The 11,797-nt window shown below is 33.1% G+C and overlaps 2 protein-coding genes across 6 annotated transcripts; one reads left to right on the top strand and one right to left on the bottom strand.

Moving 5' to 3' along the window:
* Nucleotides 1-218: 218 nt before the first annotated feature.
* On the top strand, nucleotides 219-3,667 carry LOC108567819 (transcriptional adapter 2B). 3 transcript variants are annotated; one of them, XM_017928513.1, is made up of 10 exons: nucleotides 219-480; nucleotides 552-649; nucleotides 755-814; nucleotides 880-1,021; nucleotides 1,550-1,994; nucleotides 2,131-2,335; nucleotides 2,415-2,464; nucleotides 2,537-2,720; nucleotides 2,838-2,896; nucleotides 2,952-3,667. In XM_017928513.1, exons 1-10 carry the CDS (start codon nucleotides 474-476, stop codon nucleotides 2,986-2,988), a joined length of 1,287 nt encoding a protein of 428 aa, XP_017784002.1. In that variant the 5' UTR covers nucleotides 219-473; the 3' UTR covers nucleotides 2,989-3,667. The 3 variants fall into 3 exon arrangements, 1 of the variants encoding a protein (XP_017784002.1); XR_001891262.1 differs by lacking the exon at nucleotides 2,952-3,667 and having other exon boundaries at nucleotides 2,423-2,464; XR_001891261.1 differs by lacking the exon at nucleotides 2,952-3,667 and having other exon boundaries at nucleotides 2,420-2,464.
* A 593-nt stretch (nucleotides 3,668-4,260) lies between these two features.
* LOC108567882 lies at nucleotides 4,261-10,099 on the bottom strand. 3 transcript variants are annotated; one of them, XM_017928599.1, is made up of 7 exons: nucleotides 9,940-10,099; nucleotides 7,943-8,050; nucleotides 5,713-6,300; nucleotides 5,333-5,434; nucleotides 5,008-5,268; nucleotides 4,870-4,923; nucleotides 4,261-4,681 (listed from the first exon to the last, which is right to left on the bottom strand). In XM_017928599.1, exons 2-7 carry the CDS (start codon nucleotides 7,967-7,969, stop codon nucleotides 4,403-4,405), a joined length of 1,311 nt encoding a protein of 436 aa, XP_017784088.1. In that variant the 5' UTR covers nucleotides 7,970-8,050; nucleotides 9,940-10,099; the 3' UTR covers nucleotides 4,261-4,402. The 3 variants fall into 3 exon arrangements, with proteins under 3 accessions (XP_017784088.1, XP_017784086.1, XP_017784087.1); XM_017928597.1 differs by lacking the exons at nucleotides 7,943-8,050; nucleotides 9,940-10,099 and adding an exon at nucleotides 6,356-6,563; XM_017928598.1 differs by lacking the exons at nucleotides 4,870-4,923; nucleotides 7,943-8,050; nucleotides 9,940-10,099 and adding an exon at nucleotides 6,356-6,667.
* Nucleotides 10,100-11,797: the final 1,698 nt, after the last annotated feature.

Genomic DNA, 11,797 nt, shown 5'->3' with positions numbered 1-11,797 from the left:
TTTATTTTGACTGTTACAATAAAGATTATTATTATTTATTTATTATTATTTAATATTAAAAATATTATTTATAAAATAAATTATTTTATTCTCTATAATTATAATCTATTGAGTAAATATAACTTTACGTTGTTTAATCATTTTTCAGTTATATCTTTATAGAATTAAATTTGCAGCCTTTGGCAACCATGGAGATGTCAACCAACAGCAACGCTTTGTTTTGTTTGGAGTGCATCTGACATAGGGGGTACTAAAACTTTGTTGGTACAGTGCGAAATAACAAAAGCAATAAATAAGTAATTAAAAGCGGGAATAGTGTTTGCAGTACAAATCGCCATGTATATGGATAACGTATTTAATGAGTCTTCTACAATGTAAAATGCCATTAAGAGTCGCTTGTAAACAGAGTTAAAGAGAGGGCGCAAAATAACCGATTTTTACGGAGACGCTCGCTGCTCGCTGACAATTCCAACATGGCGGGTATGTGTGTGAAAATGCAAAGCGATTTTCGCTGAATTTTCTAGGTTCTAAAGCAACGTCTTTTGTTCTAGATCTCTTCATCAAGGTTAATTGCACCTATTGCCAAGAAGAAATCAATGGAGTAGGTGTAAAATGCGCCGAATGCGTCGATTTCGATATCTGTCTACAGGTAACAACCGATCACGTGACTTTCTTGTTTTGGGCGCGAAATTTTCAAAAATTAATGTATCTTGCTTTTATAATAGTCAATATTAATATATTTTTATGATTTCAGTGTTTCTCTAGCGGTGCCGAAATAGGACCGCACAAAAATGATCACTCCTACAGTCTTGTGGTGAGTTTAAATATTAGTAATTGACAATATACATTGATTGGCATAAATATTTTGAATCTTTTTAGGATCACTGTGCTGTCAGTTTGTTTGGTGGAAAAGGAAATTGGACTGGTAGAGAGGAGCTGCAGCTACTTGATGCAATGGAATTATTCGGATTTGAGAATTGGGACTGTGTCAGTAGACATATGAAAACAAGGACACCTGAAGGTTTGTCATTTTTTCAATGCACATATGCTTTAACAAACTCCTATTAACAATACCACAAAAATCTAAAATTAATCTTAATATATTTTTTAAATCTGAAATTAGATGCTACTTAGCATTAATGAATGGTAGTTATTAAATACATATGAATGTCTATAGTTTTGCCAGTGGCGAATTAAGCACCCGCGGCGCAATTTAATTGTGAGGCCCTTCTAAATATTTCCAATTCAAATATTATTTAGTTAAAAAAATGTATCCGTTTTTGAAGAGCAGACTTTTCTACAAGTTTTCATCCTTCTATTTACACGGTGGATAGGTTACTGAGAAAAACGTTTAAATCGATTATTTTTAACATTTACTTATTAATTAACTATAAATCAGAAAACATGTAAATCGAGTACCGCGTAAAACAAAGGATAGGTGTATACATAATTGTTATATCTTAACTAATTAAACTATTTAAAATTTTTATTTTAATAATATATATTAACATTAATTTAAAATGATTATTGATGTTTTTTAATATTGCAGAGGTGAAAGAAGCATACATCAGTAGATATTTTGATGGTACTATAGGAAAGGTGACGTGGAATGAAATAGGTGACTGTCGACCTGTGTTACCTGAACATACGCAACAGGATCGTGGTCCTCTGTCACCAGAAGTTACATCAAAATTGCCACCTTTGGATGCGACTCCAGAGGAAGCTCGACAGCTGGGTTACATGTCTCATAGGGATGACTTTGAGAGGGAGTACGATGCTGAAGCAGAGCAGTTAGTTTCGTCGCTTCAACTCAAAATGAACGAAGACAGTGATATCGAGAACGTACTAAAACTGGCGCAGATCGACATGTATACGAGGAGATTGCGAGAGAGGTGTAGGCGGAAACGATTAGTGAGAGATTATCAGTTGGTAGCAGAGTTCTTCTCTAACCAGCGCAAAGATTCAATGAAGAAAGCATTAACCAAAGAGCAAAAGTAAGATATATTATGCATTTTTTGTAGCATATATATAATCTACATTTTAAATATTATCTACAACCCTCAGCGTTTGAATGTGAATAACTAGCAAAAGTTATATTAGAAATGGTTTCATTGAGAATTGAAATTGCAGGGATTTACGTGATAATATGCGGGTCTTCAGTCAGTTTTTAACGTCCGGGGAACACAGTCGATTGATAGCCAGCATCGAAAGGGAGAGAGAATTGAGGCATAGATTGTCAGAATTACTGCGTTATAGGGGTTTGGGTTTGACCTCTCAGGAAGAGATTGTCCACTATGAGCAACATGCAGCTTGTCAGAGACAACAGACCAAAGCTGTAAGTATAGGAGAAAAGTTGTTGGTTGTCTAAAACGCGAAGGAAGATTACGGATTGTATCAGTTTGCATTTTACTTAGGGCAGCAGTGGCTTCGGATTGGCAATGCAGGAATCCCAATCAGAGACCGAGTAAGTGATCGGATTCCGTCCGATGGTGTGTATTTTTGTACAAAGTAGAGCAAATGTGTGTGTTGTATCCAGAAAAAACGAATTCGAAAGAAACTGCATCACCGACGACTCAATGGAGTTGGAAACAGGCGAAGACGGAGGCGACGACCACAACAGCAGCAATCTTGCCAACAGCAGTCAGTCGGATAACATTCAATGTACCTCCTCAAACAATACCCTACCGCTTGGGACCATTCAATCCACACACGACACTCAGGTAATCATTTCATTGCAATTTTTCAGATCACGTATACTTAACAATTGCATTTTTTCAATTAGTGTACTGTTGTACATACAAACAAACTTAGCTTATTAATATGTGCATTTCTTTTAGCTTTGCACATCTCTCAATCTGCAACCTCTCCAATATCGGCCATTGAAACCCTCGTATAGGTAGGATGTGAATAATAATAATAATTCTTAATTAAGATTTGATTTGATCCTGCAGGACAACCACGTATTATCCGATGGTAAAATTCGAGTGATATATTTTTATTTGTTTCATAATTTATTTTATTCCCTATGCTTCGGCTAAGATGTGATGGAGATTTGTTACCCATGTTCTCTTGTTGCTTAATAGATATTTTTTTATTTTTTATTATATTTATTCAGCGTGTAAATATTTTTATTTTACAAGACGAGAGATAGGCAAAGACAAGCAGAGAAATATTTGTATATCTTATTTTAAGAGGTAAATATTATGTGAAGAGAAGATATTTTTCGAGTTATACCAGATTGTACAAAGTTACTGTGTATATTGATATATAATTTATTTAGTGTTTAGTTGAAGAATCAGATTTATGTAGTTCTGGAGCACATCTAAGACAAAAAGATATAAATATATATATTTGAAAGTAAAACATGGAAAGATATAAGTAAATACAGACATCTTTGTAAATATTTTATTTTTCTAGCTACTTAAAAAACACTTGCAATTTAAGGGCCTTAATATGCAATTAATTTATGGATACATTTTTTGTATATTTTACGTGGTATAGATCAAGAAACGTTTTTGATGGTCTCCTAGAATCATGTTATTTTTATTATTTACAACATAATATTAAAAGAAAAAGTGGATACTGCAGATATATTTTTGTATGTTCATCTCAATTAGAATTATTTTTGTTTTGTAAATACAGAGAGAAAATATTTAGAGACTGACAATGTTTGATTAATTAAATTATCTATTATTTTTCCCTTCACTCCTTATTCCACTTCATATTCAATTTTCAAAACGAATAATGTAAAATCTAACCCGTCTGGTATTTCTATTGAAAGTAGATTTTTTAGTTGTAGCGGTAACAAATATAAGCATTATATAATAAAAAGCTACTATACATTTCTCATTAAATGGATTTTATTTTTACTTATTCAACAGACACAAATTATAGATTTTTTTTAAAGCAAACATTATTAATTAAAAATGTCATGAGTAATAATGATTATTATTATTATCTATAATTAAATACAGGAACAGTTTACACTAATTTGTTACCAATTCCAACCAGTGGACTAGATTTTGCGTACTCTGCTAAAAATGTATATTCGTTTAGAAGTTATTCAATGTTAATGCATAACAAATCATCTCGAAATATATTAATATATGTTTTTGTTTGTTTAATAAATATAGAGTAAGAAAATATATATTCATATAATTATGTTTTAATACTAAAAAATATATGATCACATTTTTTAAATTAGTTTAAAAGATTTGAAATAGTTTTTCAATCATTTTATATTAAAGCAATTTTGCTCGATTTGAATTAATGAAGTGATTTAAAACGAATATTTATATAGTTTTAAGATATCAATATGTTAAATTACGCAAAGTTAACTTAAACTCTTCTATTAATATAAAGGTCCAGTCCATAGTATCGTTCCATGTCGGCTCCACAGGTTTCATCTGCGGCCCACAGGTTTTGGAGCTCCAGGTTTTGGCTTGTTGAAGGAGTAATTAGCACACTTTGGTATGTGTCTATCTGCTGCCGTCTGGTTGAACCTTCTTCCACAGTGTGGGCACTGCACATAATCGGGATTGGACGATGGCGGAGGGGGTGGTAAATCGCGGATGTTGCCGCCCTTGGCAATGTGCGCTTGAGCTTGTTTTGCCGCCCTGATCGCACTTATGAACTCTTCGTGTTTTTGTCTCCAGTTACTTTTGGAACTTGATGGTTTCACCTGACAAAAATAAAAGAAACGTAAGTACGCAAATAAACAACAAAATAATAGCAACGTTTATTGAAAACGATAACAATATGTTCTTATGATTTTTAATTGAAACATTGTAATTGTAAATGATATCGTTTTCAATTGTTGCGCAGCAAGTGGAGTAAATTTCTCTTCAGTCTCGATTTATTCTTAAATACCTGTTTGGATTTAATAGGTTTACTACTAGAGATGTTTTCGGTTGTCACTGTGGCCTATTGCGTACATAAATAAATAAATTATATAATTTGATTATAGAAATTATGAAATGTGAAAATAGTGTCCAAAATGTTACTGACTCTGCTGCTTGTCTTGGGTGCTCGTCTGGCGTACGGTTCCAACTCGGTGCCGGTGAGCCTGTGCTTGGTCGCATCGTATGCCTTCCGCTTCTTCTTGCCTGTCCTGGCACAGATGTCTTCGTGTGTCTGTATGCGATCGCTGGCGAACCTCCTCTGGCAATAACGGCATCCGGTGAGATCGTCTCTCTGAACCGCCGATGCTTTGGTCGTCTGCCTCGTCGAAGAAGGTCTCACTGCTGCAGGTGCCCTGTCTCCTCCAGGCTATTAATTAACATTAATAGTTATTACAAAGGACCATTGAAAATAATTTTATGTTTATTCAAACCTGTGGTTTCTTTGCGCTCATCTTTGGTTTTGACGGGGAGTTGGGCAGGCTGCCCGTTCGTGAGGGAGTTTTCAACGGGGCCGGAGTGCTCTTCACGAGTGGCTGCAAAATGTAAAGAACAAACGGGTAAAAACACATTCACAGAGAATGTGTCGGCAAAGACTTTGGTGAAGCTCGAACCCAGGAAGTGGCTCAAGATTTCCGGGTTGTCCAGAGCCTCTAAGACCTCATTGAAGTGCTGTTGAAGCATTTTCTGGCCTCGAACATTCTCAGCCCCAAGAGGGATCACGAACACGCGTAAATTTTGAAAGTTGAAACTGATATTTTCATTGACAGTTCCATTATTTTGTTTTGTGGAAACAAGCAAACTGTGATGATACCTTTTTCATGATGGTCTTCGGTTTCACTGTCGTTTTCGCAGTTGGTTGGGGAGGTTTCTTTTTGGGAGCTGCTACCTGACTCGGTAACTTTCCGCCGACGTTGGCCAGCTTCCCAGTGACTATTGTTGGTTCTTCAAATTCATCAAATCCTATTTGAGGTAGTTCTTCATCATCCAGTTTATCCTCTAGATTATGATTGTTCATCATATCTACGATATCTTTGTGTTCTTCTAAATAAGTTTCGGCTTCATCCAATAATATAACATTGTTGTTCTCTTTCATCGCCGTGACCGCTGCTTTTTTTGTAACATTCCTTTGAACAGCAGTTGACGTCGTTATCGTGGATGACTTCTTCACGGTGTTTGTCCTATTTGTTTTCAATGGCTCCAGTGGGTAACTCTTGTCAATTCCCGCTTTCTGCCTTCTCTCGTCAAACATTTGCCTGACTTTTCCTGCGGCTAAGGTCGTCGTGCCATTATTACCAGCGCTTCCTCGGCCGACTCTTTCAAATGCTCTCTGCTGCTGATTCTCGTACAACTTCAGTAATTTCTCTTCTTTCTCTTGCATCTGTTTTTGTTGGAACCTTGCCTAAAACCAAAGAAACAGTTAAATTAGAACTTTATGCAAACCATCGAAAAGCTACATCCAAACGGGACTGCCTTAATGCGTCTTCAAGGCTCTTTGCCGCCCAAGAGTTCTGCAGATCAATAGAAACCACTGAGTTCCAACTAGAAGATAAGTATTTATTCATCTTCAGGCTTGAATGACGACTAACTTCCACTTTAAATATTCTACATTACAAACATTACCGCGCCAACACGCAATATCGATAATCACCCTGGCTGGCTAAAACAAGTGACATGCGTTGATCGGTTGCCCAGGTTACGTATATCTAATTTCAACAAAAGGATCTTTGTTGTAATTAAACTATTTTCAGTCATATTACTTTTGTAAAAGAATCCTCCCCGTCATTAAAATTACAACTTTCGTGCTATCACCTTCGTTTGTGATCACGATTAATTATTGAGAAGACTATTAATAAATTGATAAAGAAATTCAGTTAGTCGTCCCATTTAAATTGTATATATAAAAACTATTGATAAAAAATCGATTGCTATTAAATATTTTAAATTGTTCTGGTCATCAACTACAAGTTGTATCTCCTTTATTTATACGATTTAATTATTTGTATTATTTTAATCTAAGATTATTTAATTCATATTAATGTTCATAACAAGGACTTTTTTAAGTCGGATGTTTCTTTACGAATGATTTAGCTTAAGTGGAAACAATTGGGCGTGAAATGAATTGCGCTGCGAGGGCATTGTTTCCTACTGTTTCGTTGTTGTAAATTACCAGGTGACATCAGTGAAAAGCAAAGGCAAATCCTTTTCGGCGTTACGCAATATGACTAAAAAAGGACGTTGTATCTGGGAGGTTAGCCATGAGTCAGAACTCACGTGGGCGGAAAAGGCGTTCGAAATTTAGCTTACTGATTTTCTTCCATAATTCCTATCGATGCATTTTGCTATATGACAGTTATAAGTCTTCACGAAAAAAGAAGTGGACTTCCATCTTAGTTTTACAGAAGAATCTTCCATAAAAAAATACATAAATATAGTACAAAAAAAACAGCAATATAGCAACACAAGGTATGGAGGTATAACAGTATTTTCGTCGTGCAATCAAAATCATGGCTACCAGCATGTTTGAAATTTGATTATTGCTATATGTTCAGTTCTTTTATAACTGTGCATTTAGTTCAAATAGTTAAAATAATAATAAACATATTATAATTGCAAATGATTATTGTTTTCTAGTGAAAAAGGTGTTAACAGAAAACAAATATGAAAACTAGTTAATATTAATACAAATTTTTGTTGTTTTAAATTTAAATATAAAATCTTTAAAATTACAGGTACAACCCCGAACATGGTTAACTTAGTAGTATTTGTTGCATGTACTTAAAAATAAATTAATTATATATATAAACAGTTTCAAGATCGAGATCTACTAAACTTATTTATTATATAAAAGAATGCGATTAAGATCAATATTTGTGTGGGTATTCGAACCAAAGGTAAACAGACAAAGAAACGATTACGACGAAAAGAAAGGAATAATATGAAGGAACGAATTGAAAATCCCACATATCACCTTGCGATAATGAAACGAAACACGTTTTAGAAAACGAAAGCAATGGGATAATTATTCTCTCGGTCATACTCACTTGCATTTGCGACAATCTGGAAGTCATCGTGGATGTAGAATTTAAAAAGAAATGGAATTAAACAAGATAATCGCTCTTTGAGAGGAGTCAATTGCACATCGTCAATATCTGGAAAAAAAATAGACAGGTATTTATTTTCTTTCAAGGATGCAAAGATCTAATTAGGATAATTCATGATAGATACATGTTTGGTATATAGATTTTTTCATTATACGACAATCATTTACAATTTTCATACATATGTATATACATTTTCTTAAAAAAAGAACTTGCATACCATAGCATGCATGTAAACGTGAACTCTGGAACTTATTCATTTGGCACAATTCGGCACTGAAGAGGATCGACTTATTTTGCACAAAATTTAACAGGTTGTCTTCGATTAATGTTTATTCAATGTCGAATGTGCGAGAATAAATTAAAGTTTATCGATGATGTGATGTTATCAACCAGTTGTCGTACCATGAGTAAGCCCACGATGACTCAGACACGAGGCTAGACCAAGGTTGAAGAACGAGCCTACTCAGATTTGGAAACAGCACGCGTCTTCATCCACTTGTATAACTCGCTTTGCAATCGGGACTAATTAATTGTAATTTCAATGTGTGTGAGCGTTTTGTGGAAATTATTGTGATACATTTATTTAGATTTATTGAGAAAGTTGTCTACACCGAATAAGGATGAGGTCAATTTACCACTAGTCCTCACCTCACCAATAACAATTCCTTTGGCAAGATTATTATAAATGTATTACAGTGTGAATTAAATTGATACAAAATGAAATATTTGCAACTAATCATTAATTTAATCAAACTTTAATGATTGGATGAAAAGAATATAGGACAGTTGCCATTAAATTCTGGGACAGGTGAACAAACGCACATGCGAACGATGTTCCCAACTGTCACGAGTTATAGATTATTTCGTATTCATTTAAAAAATAAGTAAAAGTGCTTTGTAGTAAATATTATTGATAAAATAGTTTACGTGGATTGGTAACCACTAGACTACATATTAAAGAAAAAAACAAAAAAATGTCAACAAATATTATATACACTTATCAAATTTCGCAAAACATCTGATCTTCTGTTACAATTGGATGATTGTTCTTAATTGCATTTAATGATTGCAATTTGAAGAATTAGATGATTGCGCAGAACTTGAAAGTGTATTTGCAGCATTCTTTTGTTATTCATTATATTCTTCAATTGAATTGCATAGAAAAACTTTTAAAAGTATTTTAGTTCAGCTAAGCGCATCGAAAGTGGAAATGTTCAAACCGTGACATTTTTGTTCCGTTGATAAAGAAAGTCACATATTCTGCTATCTTGTATCTTTTAATTGAGTAGACAATTTGCTCATTGTTTGCAGATTCACGTTGTTATTATCACTTATTGTTAAGTCGAAAATCATGACTTGCATCGAAAAATCTTTACAGAACTGACATACATTTTTGAAAAGTAAATTATGAAAGAATTTTAAGTATAGAATATCGACTTTTGGGAGAATTATAATAAAGCTTGCTTGAATTTAAGTTGCCGAGAGAAGTTTCACATTTAGAAACTAACCAACACTATTTTACGACACGCCGAACAATAATAATAAATCACGCATCTATTTTTAAACATTTCATAATTTTACAAAAATTATTAAATAAAAAAACGTGCGATGAGATGCTAATTTAAGTGAAAGCACGCGATTGTATACGTAAAATATAGTTTAGTATGATTATTTTTACTTAATATATCTACTTTTAATTTAATGCGAATTATAAAAGTTATATATATCGACATTCTTATTCATAAATAATAATGTAAAAAAATATAAACAGTTTTGAACAATTAGGTATATTTATGTACACAATTTATTTTTATTTACTTTTTGTCTGTGTATGTACAAAATAATAATATTCATTATTTTTACATGAATTAAACTCAAGAAAAATATTTAGTTCCAAATACGTTTTTGCTAATTACAATTTAAAAAGAAATAGTTACCTTCTGTTTAGATGACTAATATGTATATTAATGCTATCGATTTTGTATTGAATCAGAGTATTGCTCTTTATTGACGTTTTTATTTCGGTTTACAATTACTTTGAATGAAGAAATCGCGAACGCGCTTCGCTGATAAATGCTTTGACTGAACTGACTCTGGTTTCCGTTTGCATGCTCTCTTACTATGTTCATACCGCAAACGATCGGATCTCGTCGTAATTCATATTTCCCTTCCTCGTATGGATTGTCTACAATATTACATAATACATTGATTCTAGTATGCAAATATCTATAAGTTTGGTTTAACAATAAATTTCTAAATATGATGGCCTTGGTCACCCTCAATATGCGCTCGGATGTACCTTCTGTACTTGTATCATATTTGCTCATTACTGTTTGTTTACCAAACTTAATTGAATTTAAATTTATCTTAAAATTTAATTTGCATTTATCGTAAAGTGAGTTCCACTTTCAATTTTTTATTTAAAGAAACCTATGATAAACAATTAGTATCGATTATTGACAATGGTGTTTTCATTCAGTAAACATTATGTTTATTTTATCTCTACGACCCTATTACTGCCACTCTTATTATTGATCATACTGTAGATTTTATAGTTGGTGAGATTCGAACCTATTATTATTTGTATCCGATTTTATTATATAACTTTTTTTAAAATATGATTTTAATTATCGGCAACCAACTCAACATGTGCACAGCATAACGCAGCATACTAAAGACGATACAAAGTACGTCCGAACGCATATTGATAATCACCAAAGCCGATTATAGTCACCAAGAGCATCATAAGCGAAAGAGGATGAAAATAAAACGGTTCCTTGTATAGTTTTGTATGATGTAGTGAAGAGATCACAAGGAGTGCCACTTGTTTCATTTTCTATTTAAATAAGTTTTGAATGTTGAATTGTTTATACTTAAAATTCTTTATATCAAGAACGATTTGAAAATTTTGAAACAAATTAATTTTTAATTGATGTAATATAAATAAAAAGTAAACTATTTTTTTTATATAAAAATAATTGTTTTTTCCACTATTTATCAATTTATTATTCTTGTGGTCAATCCGAGCTTGGGGGTCGATGGAAACTCGATATATACTCAGTTTTGCAACTTATGTAAAATTTTCTGATGTCAAAATATGTCAGTCCAGATTTGCATAAGACTTTTGTATTAGATATATTAATCAAAGTAAAACCCAACCACTTAAATAGAGACTGTTTGCTAAATTATATTCTGAATGATGAACAAAAACATTGTAACATTTTATACTTAAAGATTCCAGTCGAAGAGCCTAAGAACAATCATTGGTGCTCCATGGTATATTACGAACAGGAGAATTCATGACGACCTTCAAATAGAAACACTAGAGGAAACAATTACGAAAAACAGAAAACGATACCAAAATAGACTAGACAGAGATTCAAACGTACTAGCTGTCAATCTTCTGGACAAAAGCCTGACAACACGGCGACTGAAGAGACACAAGTCACTGGATCTACCCTTGAGATTCAACAAATAACTAGGGTCGACAGGACGCAGCTAAATGGTAGAGACTCTTCCTAGAGGACAATTAAAATCTTGTCAACCGCCAGATCATTTGGTGAATGTTTTTATTATGGAATAGTAGTGAATAAAAAGGACGATAAAAAAAATATACTTAACAAGCACCTCGCATAACTAGAATTTGGCTTAACGAGCAACATGAATTGTAAAAAAAATGTTTGGCATAACAAGTGACGATGAGAAGAGAAGTCCCGGATTGCGCGCCTGCTACATCATTTTTATAACTTATGTACAGATATTATTTGTATTTTTGAATATGTTTCACTATACGAG

This window comes from Nicrophorus vespilloides, unplaced genomic scaffold, assembly GCF_001412225.1.
Source record: "Nicrophorus vespilloides isolate i.1.1-1 unplaced genomic scaffold, Nicve_v1.0, whole genome shotgun sequence".
Classification (NCBI taxonomy): Eukaryota; Metazoa; Arthropoda; class Insecta; order Coleoptera; family Silphidae; genus Nicrophorus; species Nicrophorus vespilloides.
The sequence above is the reverse complement of the archived record's forward strand: the minus strand, read 5'-3'. Positions and strand labels throughout refer to the sequence as shown.

Coding starts and splice junctions, on each gene's coding strand:
- LOC108567819 (XM_017928513.1), top strand. Junction 2,336..2,414: donor AGAGACAACAGACCAAAGCT/GTAAGTATAGGA, acceptor CATTTTACTTAG/GGCAGCAGTGGCTTCGGATT. Junction 2,465..2,536: donor GAATCCCAATCAGAGACCGA/GTAAGTGATCGG, acceptor TGTTGTATCCAG/AAAAAACGAATTCGAAAGAA.
- LOC108567882 (XM_017928597.1), bottom strand. CDS start 6,463: ATGAATAAATACTTATCTTCTAGTTGGAACTCAGTGGTTTCTATTGAT. Junction 5,269..5,332: donor TGAGCGCAAAGAAACCACAG/GTTTGAATAAAC, acceptor GTTAATTAATAG/CCTGGAGGAGACAGGGCACC. Junction 4,924..5,007: donor CACCCAAGACAAGCAGCAGA/GTCAGTAACATT, acceptor TGTACGCAATAG/GCCACAGTGACAACCGAAAA.